The sequence below is a fragment of the Cornus florida genome, unplaced genomic scaffold (genome assembly GCF_030987335.1).
Source record: "Cornus florida cultivar Cherokee Brave unplaced genomic scaffold, ASM3098733v1 CherokeeBrave_3.0.0_Hap2_Chr02, whole genome shotgun sequence".
In the NCBI taxonomy this organism is placed as follows: Eukaryota; Viridiplantae; Streptophyta; class Magnoliopsida; order Cornales; family Cornaceae; genus Cornus; species Cornus florida.
Window position 1 is genome coordinate 12,270,131 of NW_026775572.1, and position 19,836 is coordinate 12,289,966.

General features: G+C 36.9%; 3 protein-coding genes across 3 annotated transcripts; all 3 read right to left on the reverse strand.

The window, feature by feature from the left end:
- Positions 1-2,807: 2,807 nt before the first annotated feature.
- On the reverse strand, positions 2,808-7,991 carry LOC132293646 (sucrose synthase 7-like). Its single transcript, XM_059791197.1, has 15 exons — positions 7,244-7,991; positions 6,868-7,000; positions 6,471-6,625; positions 6,164-6,356; positions 5,944-6,062; positions 5,643-5,859; positions 5,410-5,505; positions 5,127-5,300; positions 4,900-5,016; positions 4,648-4,814; positions 4,324-4,548; positions 3,668-4,234; positions 3,447-3,585; positions 3,185-3,357; positions 2,808-3,052 (listed from the first exon to the last, which is right to left on the reverse strand). The coding sequence occupies exons 1-15, from the start codon at positions 7,339-7,341 to the stop codon at positions 2,890-2,892; spliced, it is 2,736 nt and encodes a 911-aa protein (XP_059647180.1). The 5' UTR covers positions 7,342-7,991; the 3' UTR covers positions 2,808-2,889.
- A 108-nt stretch (positions 7,992-8,099) lies between these two features.
- Positions 8,100-8,923, reverse strand: LOC132293647 (uncharacterized). Its single transcript, XM_059791198.1, has 2 exons — positions 8,789-8,923; positions 8,100-8,373 (listed from the first exon to the last, which is right to left on the reverse strand). The coding sequence occupies exons 1-2, from the start codon at positions 8,879-8,881 to the stop codon at positions 8,257-8,259; spliced, it is 210 nt and encodes a 69-aa protein (XP_059647181.1). The 5' UTR covers positions 8,882-8,923; the 3' UTR covers positions 8,100-8,256.
- A 974-nt stretch (positions 8,924-9,897) lies between these two features.
- On the reverse strand, positions 9,898-19,191 carry LOC132293645 (protein argonaute 1-like). Its single transcript, XM_059791196.1, has 22 exons — positions 19,029-19,191; positions 17,271-18,016; positions 16,965-17,173; positions 16,681-16,830; positions 16,460-16,593; positions 16,227-16,333; positions 15,438-15,544; positions 15,168-15,306; positions 14,975-15,091; positions 14,365-14,472; positions 14,162-14,233; positions 12,739-12,861; positions 12,477-12,642; positions 12,104-12,363; positions 11,860-12,002; positions 11,659-11,721; positions 11,501-11,564; positions 11,232-11,367; positions 11,023-11,096; positions 10,834-10,928; positions 10,529-10,560; positions 9,898-10,417 (listed from the first exon to the last, which is right to left on the reverse strand). The coding sequence occupies exons 2-22, from the start codon at positions 18,006-18,008 to the stop codon at positions 10,197-10,199; spliced, it is 3,258 nt and encodes a 1,085-aa protein (XP_059647179.1). The 5' UTR covers positions 18,009-18,016; positions 19,029-19,191; the 3' UTR covers positions 9,898-10,196.
- Between the last annotated feature and the right edge of the window lie 645 nt (positions 19,192-19,836).

Consider the following 19,836-nt stretch of genomic DNA (forward strand, 5'->3'; position numbering starts at 1 on the left):
CATCTATCTCTCTCTCTCTCTCTCTCTCTATATATATATATATATGCGTGTGTATATCTCTCTCTCTCTCTCTATATATATATATATATATGTATATATGTAACATTTTATGGGCAAATACGTCTTTCCAAACTCCAAAGTCATAGTACTGGGGACAGATGGTGACGGGTTGGACAGTTTTGTAGCTTGAACATCAATTGGGATGTGGGCTCCACGATTCTGAGGTTAATTTGAAGGTGATTGAACAACAACATATAAACATTACCTACATGTGATTTACATCTTTTGTTAAAAAATATAAAATAAAGGCATACGTGGTCTTCTAGGGAACAGAAGACTCATCATCAAGACCACTTCTGGTCTGGTTTTGATTTTGAAGGAGGAGACTTCGAAACAATTTGTTGTTGACTCTGTGTTCACCGTCTCACGCGCCTTAATTATCAAGATTCGAATTTCCAATGCTTACACAACTTTTACTACAATAATTTGAATTTCTTATTCCTAATTTTCAGAAGTGAATTAAAGTTTAGGTACCGTTCGGAGAGCATCTTAAATAGGCTTTGAAAGGACTTGTTCTCCAAAAACAGATTTTTATGGAAGTTTTTAAATATTGATTGACCATCAGCAGTTTAGGAATGCAAATGAAATGAGTTGTTGATGAAAATTTCGTGCTTTGCTTGGACATATTTGTTTCTATTTGTTAAGTAAATTTGAGTTCCAACTCTCTTACTAAACGAGTTAGTCCAAAAAATTTTGAACTTAGCTCTTGTAAACTTATATATATTCGAGAACATAGTCTTGTACTGTGCTTGCATATATTCGGGAACAAAAGCTCAGGGCTTGCATAGATTCGTAAATTGTAAACTTTTAATATTTGTTTCTATGTTTTATTGGAATTCTTTAATCTTTTGAAGTAGGAAAAAAAAATGCAAACGAACCTAGTAAGCTTAAAAACAAGAATAAATGAATTTTGAACATGAGTTCAAAATGAGCCCAAGCCCGAATAGCCTAAAGTTCAGCTCGGCTTGGTTCGTTTGCAACTCTATCTATTGTCTTCTTGAAGTTTGAAAGGAATTTTTGAAGCATCATGAAACCATTATAAAACATGTGGTAAATTGCCAAAAAAAAAAAAAAATCCTTAAACTATTATTACTCCCTGAACTATTTCTTTACCAGAAAGAATCCTTAAACTATTATTACTCCTTGAAATATTTCTTTACAAAAAAAAAAAAAAAAATCCTCAAATTAATTTTCTAACATATAACACCTTAAACTATATCCTCTTTTTTTTTTTTTTTTGGTCCATATGATGGACCAATAACAAATTGACACCTATTGAGTAATGGATTTTTGGATCAAACATATACCGGAAATTATACTTCATACACATAATTATTATATAAATAAATAACCACTGCAAATATTTTGGGTAAATCCAGAATTGTTAGATGTGAACTAACCAATCACATCTATCTCTCCCACCCCAGAAGATAAAAATAAAAAGAACAAGCCATGAAAAAATATAGTCTAATAAAAAGACTAAAACTAAAGTGCTCTAATGATTGGAAATCTTTTATTTATTTATTTTCAAATAAAAATAAAAGAACAATTAGTTATACAAAATGAATGTTGAAAACAAGTCAGTCCATTGACACAAAACTCATTCTCTTAAGCATTTGATTGCCAAGGGAGCATTTGCAAAAATTTGATAGTTGAAGGAGTTTTTCTGTAATTAACATTAACCTTTGTAAGTAATGAATGGGCAATTTAGTAATTGAACAAACAATTAGTTTGTCACTATCTGCAAGATCTTGATAGTTGAGATTTATTTATTTATTATTATTATTTTTTTACCTGAGCTATTTACAAAACCTTGATAATTTTAGGAAGTATTGTCATTTATAGATTTTGATCCACGAGAACTCGTATTAATTACTAACCCCATAAAAATAAAAAAATAAAAATAAAAAATAAAAAAAACTCGTATTAATCAAAAGGAAAAATAACTCAAAGAAAGTACAATACAAAACAAACAATGGTCAGGAATTTCAAGACATGTACGGGTCAACTCACCTAGTTATTAGAATATTAATTAGTCGGGCAGGAATTTAAAGCCAAAACCATATGTTATTATTAGTTAGTTGGTTATGTATGTAAGAGTTCATGCTGCAATACAATTATGAAATCACTTTGAGCAAGCACTACTAAAAAATTTGTCCAAACAGTCCCAAATGGTAGGTTAATACTTGCCCTGTTTTAGATCACAGTAGTTTACACATATTCAGACCTTCCCCATTTTCGTGGGGCCTGGGACAATGTTGACCAGCCACTCTGGATAATTGGAGACCATCAGAAATCCAGATCTCCAACTATTATCTAGCATACATAAGTAAGCTTAGGCTCAAGCTCGGCTTGTTTAGTAAACGATCTCGTATTTAAAAACCAAAATGAGCCAAGGAAACAGAACCAGAGTAAGGAATAGCTAGATTCATCTGAAACCTTATCTAGTGCTAAATGTTAGTGGCTCTCTCACTTGAATGCTGTACTGGCCTCTCTGCTTAGTGCTGAACTGTACTGCTGCAATTTATGGAATGGGGCCAATATGACAGCTTTCAGTCATCCTATTCTACAACATGTTTTATGGATGATCCTAGTGTGAGTGAGGCATTGTTTTGGGAAATTTTGTTTCCATTGTCATATATGCATTGATTTAAATTAATGTCTCCCAACCCCATCTTTTTGGTTCACACATGATTGGGGATTCAATGCCACTCTAAAACCCAACCAACAATATAGTAGAAAATATAAATGCCAAATGAAACATTTTATTGACAAGTAAAGCATTTACAATATTAGGGTTTTTCACAGAATTTCTTGAGATTGCACCGTCTAATCACGGTGCTGATGATCAGGTGAGCTATATAAATTCTTTATAGCATAAACAATGACAAAAACAGAGATAGCAACAAAGCACCACGAACCACTGGACAAAGTTGCACCAAGGTTTCTTCGGTAGCCTAGCCACTGCTTCTGCTCTGGACTACCTTCTTCCCTGTGAACATTAATCACCAGATCAATTTGGATCAATTTGAAAAAAAAATACAAAGGTTTTAGTATTGGAAGCAAGAGAATGATGAATTGAAAAACCAGGTATGACATGTGTGATCATATTTGTACACATTACTTTGGTTTTGGTTCATCTTTTGTGGGACGCGTAGGTGGTTCATCTTTTGTGGAACGCGTTGGCTGAGTGTCTGTCTTTGGCACCGGCACTGGTTGTTGGGGTTCAGGTGATGATAATGGTGCAGGGGCTGCTGGTGGTTGAGGTTCATCACTTGGGATTGCTACATTCTTCACCTATAACATTATATGTACATAAGTTCATATTTATTTTGTCAATAAATTCTCAACAATTAAATTAATATAATAGGTCCAATCCAACTCACCAGATCTCTGAATTGCTGATTGTAGAACATTTGAATGTATCTTAGCTTAGCTTGCTTTTGCTCCTTGTTCAATTGTCTCCAAAAGCCATATATAGACCCCATGTTCAACACTTTGTTCGCGTAAATCTTCCATGTGTAGCTGCAAGGCAACAGGATTAGAGATAATATGACAATTCAAATGGAAAACGGAAAAAACTAGATATTGTAGGGCCCTCTGGTACCATTCATAGATACGCTTGAGACCGGCTTGAGACATCTTGTTCCAATATCCAGCATCCACCTTGCATTTCTCAAAGAAATTGGCAATCTTGTTGCTTGACTCGTCGCCATTGTTAGGATCAATGTGGAAGCTTGATACCCCATCAACAATGATCTCTGCTGGTCCTCCTTGATTAGTTGCAAATGTGGGTAATCCACAGTTCATTGCTTCAATAACTGTTAGACCAAAAGCTTCATATAGTGCAGGCTGCACAAAAGCTCCCTTTGTATCTGCAATGCAGCGATACAGCTCACCATTCCGGTACCTGTCGTTTTGAGCTGCTATCCATCTGATCTGACCCTTGAGTTGGTATTTCTCTATCAATGTGTGCATCTTTTTTATTTCCATGATTTCTTCCCGGTCTTTCGATTTGGATGCATCAAAGAACCCAGCCACCACAACAAGATTTACCAAATTTCTGAGCCTTTTGTTCTTCGCATACCACTCAGTCAATCCTGTTATGTTCTTCACCGTGTCAAGTCTCGCCATTGAAAAGATGATGGGCTTCTTCCTATCTGCAAGAAAACCACTGTTCCAGGCCTAATTTAGTTTTGATGCTAAAAACTTGCAAGTGCACACAATGCACATGAATTGAGTGGAATAGAGAGATTAACTTACGTGTGCTCGCTATTATCCTCCTTACTGTAGAGTAGTTCTTCAATGGAAGGATGAAATGAGGTTAATCGCTTCTGTTTCTCGGAGAAGGGAAAAAAGATGGATTGATCAGCCCCAGGGGCAGCAATGTTGAACTTTGGATCGAAGACATTGATGCCTGAAACCACTCTATGAAGGCCTGGCATGGTAAATGCCGTATGGCTTTCATACTGTCCAGGCCTTTTCTTACTGGGAAAATTGAGAAAAGATTCATTTAGCTTTGGCCAGCACTGCAGACAATCATTGTATGCATCTAGCTAAACAGAAAATGTCATAAAACCGGCTAACCTTCCTGCGATTTCTTGATAAGTGCTAGTAATGATGAAATCAGCTGCATTCATCGCAATCAAGTCAGCTGTAAATTGACATGAGAAATGGTACTTTGGATCCAACTCCTTCCACTTCACATCAGAATCTTCATACTTAGTTTTCTCTAAAGCATGAGCAATGGTTCCCTAGGTTCAAAGCATGACGAAGTTAAGAAATAGAAAGTGAAGCAATTCACATAAACAGTTTCAAACTAATCAACAATGATTAAACCAGAGTAATTCCGAGTCTGCTAGCCACTAGAGATGCCACCAGGTTTCCATCAGTGTAATTCCCAAGTACAAGGTCTGGTTTACATTCCATGTGCTCTAGGATCTTAGCAGTAGCATCCTAGTGATGAGAGAGAGACACACAGAGAGTTGAATTGATAAACAAAGATTAGATTTTTTAAAAAAAAAAGAAGGTGCAAATAAAGGAATGAAAACGGAGAGATGACTTGCCTCAGCAAACTTTTCCAGGTATGGGTAGACATCAAACCTGGAAAGCCATGGCCGGAGAACCCCTTTCTCAGTCCGGAAAGGGACCCTAAGGATGTGAGTGTGCATAGTGTTAAGGATAGGCTCCATCTCCTGGTTGCACTTTGTCCCTTTTGCATCTGGTATAAGACGAGTTACCTATATTCGATATAGCAGAAGAAAATAGGAATTAAATTCTCTATATCATATCTTCAATTGGTTGAAAACTACCAAATCTTTATGAATTATATATGTATGTATAACTGACCACAAGAATCTGAGGCTTCACATTCAAGCCCTGTTGCTTAATTCTGAGAAGCAGTTCTTCCTCTAAAGCTTTCACTTGATCTAGAATGTAAACAACCTGTTTAAATTTATACAGATAAAACATTAGTCCTGAATGAACATGGAGTGTCACGGGTGACATGTCTATTATTATTTCAAATGACTATATACTACTACTACTAATACTAAGAAATTGAAGCTGATCAAGTTATACACCTGGCCTCCAGTATCTGGCAAGCCAAGTACATCCGACTGACCAAAGTAGCCGTGAACGGAGAAGATTACAACGTTGAATATGACAGGAAGCCTCCTAAAGAGGGACTCCATGTTAACAGGGTCTGGAGCCTGAAGTGTCTCGGAAAGTATGCTCATTGTCTCTTTGGTTCTTTCTGCATTTTCACCCCATCCTTTCTCAAAGCCCCACTCTTTAAGCCTGAAACATTTGAAACCACTTAGCATAGTAAGTAAGATTTTAAAATTCTACAATTTGATTCTAATCAAAGTAGAAAATGGTAACCTCTGCTCAAACTTCTGATAAGGCGTGTCTTTTGGTAGCGCGGAGATGAAAATATCAGCTGTCATCAATGCAACTTGAAGATTGGCTACTGTATTGAGTGTGTCATTGATCATAAGTTTCTGTGATTTTTGGAACCAAAATCAAACATCCCAATTAGTGACAAAATCAAATGCATTCCTCTTTGAAATTATTTGATTATTTTTTCAGTTTCTTTTCGTACCTCTCCATGATGACTAAGAGCAAGTAAGTACTCCAGCAAAGGCTTTGCACTCTCAGAACCCCCATTAAGCTTTGAAGTCAAGAACTTCGAGATATAACTGACTCCATTTCCAATAGAAGAAGAAAGGGTTAAGCGAGGAGTGCAGAAGTCTAATGCTCCAAAATCTATTTCCATTGCATTTTCGTCGTTGGCCCTGCATATCAAAAACACAAGTTACAATTCCTGAGCTAAATTTCAATAATTATTTTTAAAAAATCTGTTGAATTTTGTACAAAAAAAATATGGGACTTGAACAGCTAGCACGCACCACTTTTCGTTGTAGATCAATTCTTTGAATTTCAAGTATTCTGTTGAAGTCATAACATCTACAGCTAGATCATCATTGTTCACCTTGACATATTCCCATAAACCAGGATTGCGCCTTACTGCTAAAGCAACATAAGGTGGAACAACAGCAGCCTCCTGCAAATATTAAGAAGAATTTCAGTCTTTTTCGAAAGTTCAAGCAAAGCAAACGTGCACACAGCACATAACATTGCCCTAACAGGACTCGAACACTCAATGTTCCCTTTGGGGGAGGAGAGCACATTCCATATGGACTGATACCAATTGGTAAGAAGAACTTCATAGTCTACAAACATATATATATATATATATATATATATTTGAAGATTAAAAAAGAAATAGATAGAGTAATTGAGCACCTCAGTGGAACTGAAGACTTCACCAAGCAGACCAGCCAAGACTTTGTTTCTTTCAACCTTGTCCTCTATTGATTTCTCCATTTCTTCCACTAAATGATGGGTTTTCAGTAACCTTCTCCCCATTCCCACAAACCTTAATTTACAAAGGAAATCAAGTTTCAAAAGTCAAAATAAACAAGTTAGGACTCTTCATTGGAAATGTGTAGTTTAAAGAGAAATACAAGTCTGCTTGGTTTGTCACTCATAAAACAATTCTCAACGACTCAGAAAGTATAAATAGTTTTTAAAAACTATCAACCAAACAGATTTTTATACAGTTTTCTAATTTTCAGTTCTAAGATAATACTGAAGCAATAATTCAAGAAAAAAGAAGTACCTAGCAAAGCATCTTTTCATATGAAACCGGTTCTGCTTCAATGCATCTGGCATGCCATCAACCATAGATGATTGTTTGAAAACTGGTGAAGAAGCCATTGTAATGCTAAAAATGGTTTGTAGTTGAATGGAGGAATTGGTTTTCTGTCCTCTGATCCCTGAAGTAGAGAGTATATATAGAGGACACCATAATGGGAGGGAATATGAGGCTAAGGGAAGGGAAGAAAAGAAAGAACATTCCTTGATGCTGAGTGTTGGAAATTAATAAAGGGTGAAAGCAAGAAAGGAATTTGTGATTGGTTAGATCCAAATCTGATTTTACCCTTTCAGATGGATTAGCCTTTTATTCTTTTCTTCCTTAGTTGTATATATCCAAACAATTGTGGTTTAATTTGCACTGCATGTCTCTTGTTTCTATATATCACATGCAGTTGTTCTTTCTATTTTGCACTTTTAGGCCATGGTTGGAATGGAATGAAACACTCATTCCACTTTTTCATTCCTGTTTTTTTTTTTCGAGTTTGAAAAGTAAAGTATGTCTCTTTTTTGGGTAGGTGAAATGGTCATTCCCATAAAAATTACCATCTTAACCTAAGGAATGTGCATTCTATTTTCAAGGAAAAAAATGAGGGAAAAAAAGAGAGGAAAGCAAGAAAAAAATAGTATTAATTAATTAGGATAAAATGTGAAGGAGAGAGGACAATTAATCATTTTCCTTCACTATATATATATATATATAAACAGTTAACCCATTTTTCCTTGGATCAAACAGTTTTAAAATGGTTCAATCATATTATAAAACAGGTTGGAGGAAGCAAATACTATTGTTATTTCAGAAGGATAGTGGACAAAGAAAATAAAAAAGAAACTTTCTTAATTTGTAGCAGTGGAAAGCAAATGAAATACGAATTCACTTGTTACAGAAAGAGTAGTGATATACAATACAGGGCATTATACAAACCCATCAAAACACATAATTCAAATGGAAACGTTAACATGGGAATTGGGATACATTCAAGATTTGGCTTGTTTTTCAGACTTTCTTCTGGCCCGCCTTTCCCTAGAGCTGAGAGACGACTTGAAACCTTCGTTTTCAGAATTTTCCGAATCCTCTAAATCTCTGAAAGATTTCTGCATACATACATAACGGTAAGAGTAATGCTATTAAAGTCCAAGAGTTTCAATTACATTTGCAGGGAGCACCGAATTCCAGCCTTGGAATTTGACTGGAAGAAAATTTAGTTCACAATTTCAACTAGTTTTTCTTCAATTTCAATTTAAACACACCAATTCCATCCTCCCAAACTCGAGGTAAGTGTATTGAAGGATGGAGTTTTTGACCCAGTTTGGTTCAGACTCTAGACTTTAAAATCATTAGACAATAAAAGTAATGGTGAAACCATCTCAAAAATCTATCAAACAAACAAGTACATACAAGCCGACACACAAATATATATATATATATATATATATATATATATATATATATATATATATATATATTGTTTGTTGTCTATTTATACAGAGGAAGAGAGGGGAGAGATACCTCACTAAGCTCAGTAAAGCTGACTGCATAGAAAGTAACAGCTGCAGCTGCTACAATTCCCAATATGGGAAGGGCTAGTTGCACTCCATCCATCTCTCTCTCTCTCTCTCTCTCTCTATCTCTAGCCTTCTTCACTTTGTGGTACTTTACTAAGGAGTTCTTTTTCTGAATATTGAATGTATTGTTGAATAAATAAACTGGGTTGGTTAGTTGATCGAAAGGATAATGTTGCGAAATGCACTCCATTGACGATAAGGATTTGATGGGTTGGGCCTCATTCGTAATTGGGTCGACTTTTGTACATCATGTGTCGAGCCCAATTAGTTATAAGCTTTTTCTATCTTTTTCCCAATTGATGGAGATTGAAGTCTCTATTTGCTATTACTAAGAATAACAATGCAGTTGATTGCTCAACATGAGCAAAACTTCTTCAGGGTTTAAACAATTGATTTATTTTTTCTTCTCGAAAACAATATAATCCTTTTATTATTAAAAAAACAGAAGAAGAAAAGAATGAGAAGTTGATTTAAATTACGTGTACTGAAATTAGAAATGCAACTGAAACTTTATTTTTAATGCAAAATAGTGATGACAATTCCGAATTTATTTCTAGCACTCCTTTCACTCTAGAACTGGAGATGCCGGGAAAAAAATGGATGAAAATAAATTCTATTTGTCTGCAAACACACAACTCAAAAGTGACATTTCTGTATCTTAGCTAACCATGGGATGGAACTGTATCCATCATATAAATAATATCTTGCTAACCATAGGTTGGAACTATATCCATAAATATAAATATATCTCCGTCTCATGGGAGAGGAATAAGTAAAAGGCACTCATATCATCTAAGTCAGTCCCCAAGATTCACAAGGATAGAGGCTAGCAAATGTTTTCAATTGAAAATAAGCCTTTTTCCAATTATTTGAATTCGGCTTCTCATATTTCCATTCCGTTCTACTCGTATTTCCATTCCGTTCTATTCGAGGCTATAGCCTATGCTCGTATTTCCGTTAAGTCCTGTTCGAGGCCATAGCCTCTGTCAATAACAGTATAAATAACAGCATAAATCAGTATTGAATCAAATCAAAAGCCCTACAAGACATGAATGAAACCAAGAAAAAGGACTCTAAATGATGTTCCTTAGCTTTCATCATCCCACAAAAACATTTTCTATATTAAACCCCAAATATAGAAGCGCACATGTCAAATCATCTCACCCATATGCAATTGCAGCAAGAGCTGCTGATACAGAAGCAAGTCATGGTAACGACTTCAATGCAGTTTAATTAAATACAAAACAAACTCATTGCAAACTAGCAGAACTTTAACAACACACATCATGGTTTAATTATGATTACGCTCCAAGGCAGAAATAGAGTTTTGATCTCTCCCATAAATCCAAAACCTAGCAGTAGAACATTTTACTCTTCACGTTCTCTTTGAGGGCAGGAAGGGGTCTCACTGCGGCAGCAGGACCACCAGGTACCCGTGTGCTCCATGAACCTCCAACACCCATGCCTCCACGACCAGCTGCTGCACTTGTCATGGATCCACTATCAGATGTCTCTGGTTCCATATAGAAACGAGCTCTAAAAGCTGCCAGATGAGCATAGTATGCAGGAGGAACTGCAAAAAACAAACAGGGGGAAAGAGCCCATTAATAGACATTCTACTGGGTACATAGATGGTACAACACAAATGGACAGAGGGTAGTATAGCATGGTGAGGAGAACTAACCAATTGAGACCGATCGTGTGCACCTCGCATATCTGCAAGAATAAAATGACACCAATTCAAAATTATGTGAGTTCCTTAACGGGATTTTATGCCAGAGTCTAGAGAACATTAAGTGAAAAATAAAATTGACAGCTAAAACAATCTCTCCATTAAACCTATCAAATTGATATCTATTAAAAACTAATAAATAATGATCATTAAGAAGTAATCCCGATGCTAAGGCAGGGTGCCACAATTAAGAAAACATGAAAACCACAATTCTTTCAAACATTAGATAGATACTCAAGAACCAGTAATGTACTTACGTATAGCAAAGATTGTTCGTGAGTGATTGCAGCCCATCAGCTGTGAAGTTGTTCTCATCCCATAATACGTGGTAATGGGCCGGCCGGCTCGTACCCTGTTACATATCATCATAATATCTCCAATGAATGAAATCCAAAAACTTAAAAATAATTAACTTCATCAAAACCAGAGAGGAAACTGAGTTCTACTTGAATGCCAGCATGGCTGCATAGATAGAAGTCAAATTCAGTGGGATGACATATCCTCGAATCCACAACTGTACCTGTAAATTTATTATAGAAAGTGAATTTATTACAGAGACGGTAATACCAACAATTGAAATAATTCAAGCAACCATATTACTCATTCAGAATTGAAAGTAATTCAAGCAGAGGTGGTGGCAAATCAAATAATTTACCAGGCAGTATATTTCCACTCCTGTCAACAGCTCTTCTGTCGTTATGGTTGTTAGCAAACAACCTTGTGTGGTGCCGTTTCTGAACCACAACAAATGTAACAGGAGGCTGATAGTTTGGTTCCAAATGTGCACAGGCCTGAAATTAGTTGAATAGGAATGGTGGGAGGAAAAAAAGAAGTCAAAATTCTCCTAATTACAACAAAGCACACATCAATGAATCACAGTGAAAGAAAGCTAGGACCAAAAAGAAGATTAAATACTAGTCTTACCTTTCGAATAGCATCAAGTTCGTGAAGTAAAACTTGATAGAACTGCCCCTCACTGACACCATCCCTGCAGAAAAAGCACTAGTCAATAGGCATAGCACACATAAGAGCCAATTCCACCACTACATATAAAAGATAAAATCAGGATGGTAAGACAATGCCTGTAAAATATAATGCGTTGTGGTTTCTGCCCAGTTGCTCGGCGGAAAGAAATGAGAAGTTCCCTGAATTAAACATGAAAATATTAAAACCTATTACCAAATAACTTCACATTGAAAATTTCAAACGAGTATCAGCATCAACAAACCCACTCTAGAACTATGCACATTAAATTTAAGAGAGAGAGAGAGATGTGGCCATACTTGATCATGCCACCAGAAACAAGTCCCCTTACAGGATCTTGCCAAGACTTGAACAGATCTTCAATCAGCTCCTGTCGATGTGCTTGAGCACAAACCAAGCCAGCATACTTTGTAACCTCCGGCCAATCTTGGGAAGCAACCACCTAAATTAGAATTCAAATAAATTAACTTTGGTTGGCAATAGAAAATAGGAGGCAATATAAATCCAGGCAAACAAAGAAAAACATATCCTAAAACATCATACGGCCGCAATAGACGGGCTTGAATCCTCCCCAGGATGAGGATGGGTAACATCAGCACCAAAAATGATAGTAGGCCGATCGCTGACTAGTGGTATGCGCCTTGATAGTGCATCAACAAGAACTGTATTCCTTCCTCCAACCTTCACGTTAATCTTCAGAGCCACATTTGCAAGATATTGCTTACTCATTTTGTATACATGCTTTGTCAAACAGCACTGAGACACAATTCCCAGATCTGTCTCACAAATACGTTTCAAATCGCCTGCAAAGGAATGAAAATAAAACTGAATGGCAAAAATATATAAACCTCAAAAATCTATCCAGAAAAACTAGAGAAAATAAAGTGGAACTTGATTTGTTGTATAGATTTAATACCATAAAGCGATCCATTATTATCTGGCAAAATGACAATTAGCAGGTCAAGCTCCTTGGAACGGGGCTGGAGTTTAGTCATAGCGTCATGGAATCGAGCTTTCAAAACTCTTTCTACTTGATCAGGACGGGCACCGAGTACCGGGAGAACAGGTTCAGGATTAAATGCCTATAAAATCCATACAGCCAAAGTTCAGAGCAGAGTAATGATAATCCTTTGAGATATATAGCAAATAATAAAATATAAGTATATCTCAAGACCCACCATGCCAGAAATGTTGCACATTTGGGCGAGCTCATGACAGAAACCACGGGCCACACCATCTTGTACATTTCGTGAAAAATTTATGCAGATCCAATTATTCACTATACCGCCATTAACCATTTTCTGTAACACAAGCCAATCAAATCTGAGTATCAATGTCATTTACAATGCTTTCAAATGGCAGTTGAACAAAGACCAGAAAAAAAGAACACAGATTTTTAAATACTCCAGTGAACTAATGTCGACATTAAGATTAGACCTTAAAAAATGAATGTTTGTATTGCAAATACCACATGTAAATCTGTAAACGTTAAAGATGTAAGATAAACAATAAAAGAGACTCAACCTTCAAATATATTGCCTCATAGCCTCAATACAAGGCCAAAAATATGAACTAAAATATGAACTACTCGAAGAAATGCAAATGTTGTGTTAATAAACAAAACAGCCACAATATTGTACCAAAGTTTACAAAATGAAAGAAAGTATAATTCAATATCCATATTTGTAACAGAACAGCAAGGGAGAAGCTCACTCGCACCCCTAAATATCAAAGTTTTTTATCTTCCTCCCATTATACCCTCTTTTAGCAATCTATTTAACAATGCCAATCCCTTTCCCTCAAACAGATGTTAAGCTCCGAAAATGCCCCATAATCACCCAACTGAATTGGAATTGCCAATCTCACTAGTTTGAATATATCCACAACTTCCAAACCAAATCACAGATGATTAGCACTTACCACTCACTAAAATTCCAAAAGTTATCTTACTCACAAAATTCACAATAAATGCAAGTCCTTGCCATGGAACTAACCAACATATGCTTCATTGTGGCTACTACTTAGATGGTAAAACTGAACAACTAGACACAATCCTCTCAGACTATTGAAACATGTTAAACACCTTAGACTGCTTCTTAACCAGACTCGGCATCCCCATAGCAAAGGAACCTTTAGATAATAACCCAACATTAACTGACTAAGAAACGTCAAAGAGGTATAAAACCCATTGCATCACTACATAAGTAACCGATCCAAGTGGTAGCAAAGAGAGCGAGCGAGCAAGCACACAATAAATGAAGTAAACTCTGCTTCAACGCGGGAGTACAAAAGACATCTCAAATTTATTAACAAAGTACAAGTCAAATTCATTTATCAATTTATCCTTTCACACTAACTTATCCTAAAAATAATGGCGCAATTCAAAAATAAAAAATTAAGAACACTATTTAGGAAATAAAATGTAAAATACCCTCTTTTTTAAACATACTATATTTGGGCCATGTGGGCTACAAAAGTACATGTAAGAACAACAGGTTTGGTTTATCTAGAGCAAATAGAAGTGGATAAAATATACTAAACATTCTGCAGACCATTACATACTAGAATACGCTGATTCAAAATTTAGAAACCGGGGGTTACCTTGTTCATCATGTTCCATTGACCAACTTGAGGCAGACAATCCTTCTCTCTACCCGTGTCATGGTACTTAAGCTGCACAAGCAACACATAAGCCACATATGTCACTTCAAACAATCAAATTAGAGATCACGAAAGATGATTAAATGAAAGATGATTAAACGAAAGACACCCAGCAACAGCAAAAATAATGATTAATCAATTACCCATGGAGGAGGCAGAATTCGAGCTTCAACTGAGGCCAAGTTCTCACTGATTTTAATTCCGAATTCTTTTGCGTAGGGGTCATCAGCATAAGCATTGTGACGCACTGTCTGCAGAAGGATAAAAAATATCAAGAACTGATAAGAGCACATCTGAAGTCCAACTATGATCATACCAGATACTACTCAATGAAAAACTTTTGATTATAAAAGGTTTGATACATATAATAAGGTGGCATTTGCAGATAGGAATTTATACATACATTGATAATATATATTCAAGAAATGCAACAAAGGTAATCAGGACTCCTAACAAGGTAAAAATTGAGTCGCCAAAAAATTAGGATTTATATCGAGAGTTGAGAGTTCCATCCAGAGAGTACTTGCAAGATGGCAAATAAAGAGTAAAATGAAAAAATAGACCTAGCATGATGGCAAGGATCTTGACCATGATCTACGTACAGCCCTTTTTAGTCATATACACAAGGGAGAGAGATATCGGGCCGGGGAGGGAGAGAGGGGGGGGGGGGACAATTAGAAAGATGCAACATGAATGCTATAGACCAGTGAATAATGTGAAACATAATCAATGTGGGTATTTTGCCACACAAACCTGAAGAATATCATACTCTCTTTCTTGAGGGCGCTGACAGGTCACCTTCAATAAAGCAGTAATCTGTTTTTCATTCAACCTCTTGGAGTACCTCTGACCCGCCACAATCTTGCACACCTGAATCCATAAATGACACATAAGGCATACATCCATACAATTCTCGAGACCAGGAAGAAAAGGTTCAAGTATTGACCTCCATAGGTAAATAATTTGGCCTCTGCTGATTTCCAACTTGTAGGCAAGGCCATTGGGTATGTTGAATAACAAAACCATAGGTCTCCTGGAAGTACTCAACCACAGATTTCACTGTACCTCTTTCATCAACAGGGAAGCTAATATATACAAACAGCGAAGCATATCATCAGCTAAAAAACATGTGAACAGTGTCTAAACACAAGCCACAAATTACATTCGAGAAATTAAAATTATTTATTGAAATTACAAACCAGACAATGACCCTTACGTCAGTTCTCGTGTTGCCTGAGATGTTAAACCAGATATACGGTATTTTCTACGCATATTTCCACGGTGAGTAACTTCAACCTTAACTCCTCTCAGAGCCTTCTTTATCTGTCATGCAAAGTAAAGCCAATGATACAGATAAGCAAATACTCACAGCAAGCTAACTGCATGTGAACTGTCATCAGATGTTGTCCATAAAACCCCATTCAAACAAACAACAGAAAATATCATCAAATACACTAAAATGGAAGCCAAAAATTGAATCCTTTCATTGAATAATATATAAACATGAATAGGTGGATTCAGAAGGATACTCAAAAAATTTATGACAAACAAAAGAAAAGACAGCAGAATAAACAAAGGAAAATTGAATAGACATGTAGATATGAGTAAAAGAAATTGACAGGGGGAGAGAGTGTGATAAACAGAAAGAGATTCTGATATAACATGAATTTTTTGGCCCTTTCGAAAAAATTTTATAATTACAGGGGTGTGCTTCTGATAAAATGTAGCAATAAGCAGCCTCTTGTTTTCTCATGGTATAAGTAGTTTTATTCTTAAGCTGCTGGTAAGTAATGACAAACAGCTCGAATATATTCTATCTAAAACTTCTAATAAAAGGAAAAAAAATGGCATGTAAAGCGAGTGGATCAGCTGTGGACACAGCCTCGAGTGGAAAGAAGAAGCAGGAAACAGAGAGAGATAGTATAGTCAAAATATTTAAGTGCAACAGATATACATAATAATGTGCAAGTACATAATTATCATAAAATAAAGGAACAGAATAAACCTTCACACGATCAGCATCAGACACAGGTCTGGAAGAAATATGAGGAAGAAGCTGAGTCACAAAGTCAATAACAGGTAATGGCTCAATGAACGCAGTTGAAGACATATCTGCACCAATAAAGGATGTCACAGTTACATAAAATCACAATAGGCCATAAACAGAGGCACACATAACTAACATACTGTAAAAGTCATTGGTAAAAAATGAATAACTATTACAGTAATGAAAATTACCAATATTCAACGACAACCCCATCTGAGTTGGGCGAATACTCTGATAGAAACCACGCCAACTTTCCAATCCCTCACCCAATGGTTGCTTTCTCCCCAACAATGGGGAATAAAATGAACGGCCCACAGGACAATACCTTCAAACAAAAGCATAAAATCAGTACAAGAACAACAATATAGAAGTAACAGTAATCGAGTCAAATGTCATTTAAACCATGGACTACCGGTTTGTAGGCAACTCCCGCAAAACAATGTCCAAAACCTGAAGAGCTTCTTGAGGTGCATCTGCCTGCCTCCCCTGTAAAAACATTTCTAAATGGTGCAAGTCAGCACGTGCAGCCAATTTGATGACGACTTTAAATTCTCGCTCTCTCCTGCATCAAGATAAGAAGAAAGGTAACCAAAGATAACTTAGCTACAGATCAAACAAGTATGTGGGTAACAGTATACAAGAAAAATAAAATAAAAGAAAGAAGCAAAGAAGTTAAATAAAAATATAAACTAATACCTGGCACCGCCTGATCCATCATCTTCATCAATTAGAGTGATTCTGAACTCTTTTGTAACAAAAGGAAGAGGTCCTGCTGTATAAAGACTCTTTCTTCCGTCATATGCAGGAAGCCGTTTTCCAAGATGAGATTCCCTGTAAAGTTTCACCAGCTGTTCCATCACAGCACGGTTGACTCCGCGCGATGTAACCTCGGGAGTGATGGAAACCTTGCATGAATCAAGAGAAAATAAATTAAAATGCATTTTCAGCAACATGTGCCCTAAAAGTAAGTACAAAGAGATATATGAAAATGAGAGTACTCACATCATACTGGTGCAAATCCTTGTCTGGCAATTCCGCAAAAAAATGGTTAGCTTTGACAATACACTTCATACCGGTGCTACCCTTACCGGGTCGAAGAGGAAACCTCATTGATTTGCTTGAAAGAGGGGCAGGTTGAATTGCCTGGCTGGAAGGCGGCGCTTCTTGCTGGATAGAAACCTGCTGAAATTGCTGTGTCACTTGTAAACTGCTTGGTTCAGGTGGACGGGACGAAGAACTGGCCTCAGCATATGGTATTGGCGGAGTGGTCAGGCCAGCCTGATGCGGAGTATTGGTTGCTTGGTGCAGCTCGGGAACTGGTGGCCTAGATGCTCCGCCAGCAGCAGGTCCTATACCACGGCCACCAGCCTGCTGGGGCAGTGCTCCTCGTGGTGGCTGCTGCTGGATCCCCCTGCCTTGCTGATATTCAGGGTGGCCACCATAATACTGCTGAGATGCCATTCCACCACGCTGATCACCACCACCACGGCCACCATATCCTCCACGACCTCCATACTGAGATTGGGAAGGACCCCATGGTCTTCCTCCTCCTTGGTGTCCAAATCCCTGCTGCTGTTGTGGTTGTTGTGGTTGCGGTTGTGGTTGTTGTGCTGGTGGACGTTGTGGTTGTGGTTGTTGTGCTGGTGGACGTTGTGCACCAGTACCACGTCCTCCACTGCCTTCCTGGGGCATAGAGCTCTCCCCGCCACTAGGAAGCTCGGTTCTCCTCTTCCTCACCATGATAAAAACTGCATCAAAAACAAAAAAGGAAAGCAGAATCGCTGATTACTGAAACTTCATCTGTGTGAAGATACCAAAATCATAAATTAAAATAGTATGATAAAATATAAATAGAATAAAAACTAGTATCACGAGAATGAGTGAATGTTTTAGAACTATATGCCGCCAAAGCCATAACACTTACTTCACACAGTCCAAATTCACTATTTGTGGGATATCAGCAAAATGGCAATAATCTATTTACTTGCAATGGTTGATTCAGAACAGTAAAGAACCAGATACATCACACTTCAAATTAACAAAAGCACAACAATATTAGCAGATTACCTAAAATCAACAACCGCAGCCCTAATCACAACCAAGTATAAAAAATAAATAAATAAATAAGATGATCTAATAATTTATATATACTGTATACATGATCTAATGCTTTATCTATACTGTATACATGAACATACAGCTGAAAATTTTTGTTAAAGAACACAAAATAAACTATTAAAATTACTGTACAGCAGTTGATCAATATATAATACATATATACACAGCACGCACAAGTCCAACTGTTCCGATTATAACATAATTTCTCATAAATGAAGCAGAAAAACATCCACGAATAAAATGCTTAATACAAATTATAATAAAAAATGAAAAATCCATCAAAAACCCTACTCATCAAAACTATGCCATATATAACCGGGGCGAGCTAATATCAAAACCAGAAACTATAAGTTGAAGATCTGATCAGGTTATTCCACAAAACCACCAAAAAAACCCACCCGATTCATGTGCATTAAACAAGACTAAACAAGAGACATGCAAAACCCTTCAAAATCGCTACAGATCCGAATGAAAAACAAATTACTAAACTCAAAAGGACTAGATCCAAACAAATAAACAGAACAATCATCAAAACAATCAATAAAAACATCCAGAAATTAACTTATAACATGGAGAATCGCATTCTAAACAGCAAAAAATCAGACAAACAAACGATCGCAGGCCAAAAACCGATATATTTACCTTGGAACGCCTTCCTTTAACACAAACCCTAAATCGAAGTAACCAAAAAGGCACTAGTACCAACCAGAAGAGAAGATATAAAGAAACGCACAGATATGAAGAGAGAGAATAAAGATATAAAATGGAAAACGACGCGAGCCCTCGGTCTGCTCTGTGTAAAGCCCATCCACAACCTGTAAATAGAGGGGCGTTAGGTGTTTTAAAATGACAACTTAGTCCCGGTCTCTCTCTAACTTTTCTCTCTCTAGTCTCCAATTTTTACCTGACTGTCTCGATTACTCTTCTGGAGTGAAACGTCGTGTCGGACGATGATGTGGCTAAATTCGAGACGTTGACTGGTCGAGGTGTGATGTGGCCGCTGAGTTGGCGTGAGCTTATCTGTACACACCGCCACAGTGGAAATAAGTTGAGAGCAAAGTGTGGGCCCGGTCTACATGATTGGCCAGCCCGTCTCGACCGAAGCAGAACAGAAGCGTAGAGTTTTCTACAAAACTCGCGACTGTGTCACGGAACAATCGTACTCGCCTCCTTCTGTTTGCCACCTGCCACTTAAAAGAGTTTTCTAATTCAGTCGTACGGTTTTTGTGTGAGTTGACAGAATTGCCATCAGGTCGTACAAATGGCGAGTAAATCGTTTTCATCTGAGCTGGCGAGTACGTTTGGCGGTGCGATTTATGATAATTGGATAAATTAAATTAAGTTATTATTGGCAACGTTTCTTTATTGTTAAGTGACTTAGTTACTATGTCAAATATTAAAACTGGGTCGATACTTTCTAGAATTATCTATTGGTCTTTGGATAATTGGT

Excerpts from the sequence above, each read along its gene's own strand:
- LOC132293646 (XM_059791197.1), bottom strand. The coding sequence starts at position 7,341 with ATGGCTTCTTCACCAGTTTTCAAACAATCATCTATGGTTGATGGCATG. Across the intron at positions 6,626-6,867 it reads AAGTCTTCAGTTCCACTGAG|GAGGCTGCTGTTGTTCCACC; the intron begins GTGCTCAATTAC and ends TAATATTTGCAG. Across the intron at positions 6,063-6,163 it reads CTCTTAGTCATCATGGAGAG|AAACTTATGATCAATGACAC; the intron begins GTACGAAAAGAA and ends CAAAAATCACAG.
- LOC132293647 (XM_059791198.1), bottom strand. The coding sequence starts at position 8,881 with ATGGATGGAGTGCAACTAGCCCTTCCCATATTGGGAATTGTAGCAGCT. Across the intron at positions 8,374-8,788 it reads GCTTTACTGAGCTTAGTGAG|AAATCTTTCAGAGATTTAGA; the intron begins GTATCTCTCCCC and ends GTATGTATGCAG.
- LOC132293645 (XM_059791196.1), bottom strand. The coding sequence starts at position 18,008 with ATGGTGAGGAAGAGGAGAACCGAGCTTCCTAGTGGCGGGGAGAGCTCT. Across the intron at positions 17,174-17,270 it reads AGGATTTGCACCAGTATGAT|GTTTCCATCACTCCCGAGGT; the intron begins GTGAGTACTCTC and ends GATTCATGCAAG. Across the intron at positions 16,594-16,680 it reads CGGGAGTTGCCTACAAACCG|GTATTGTCCTGTGGGCCGTT; the intron begins GTAGTCCATGGT and ends TTTTGTTTGAAG.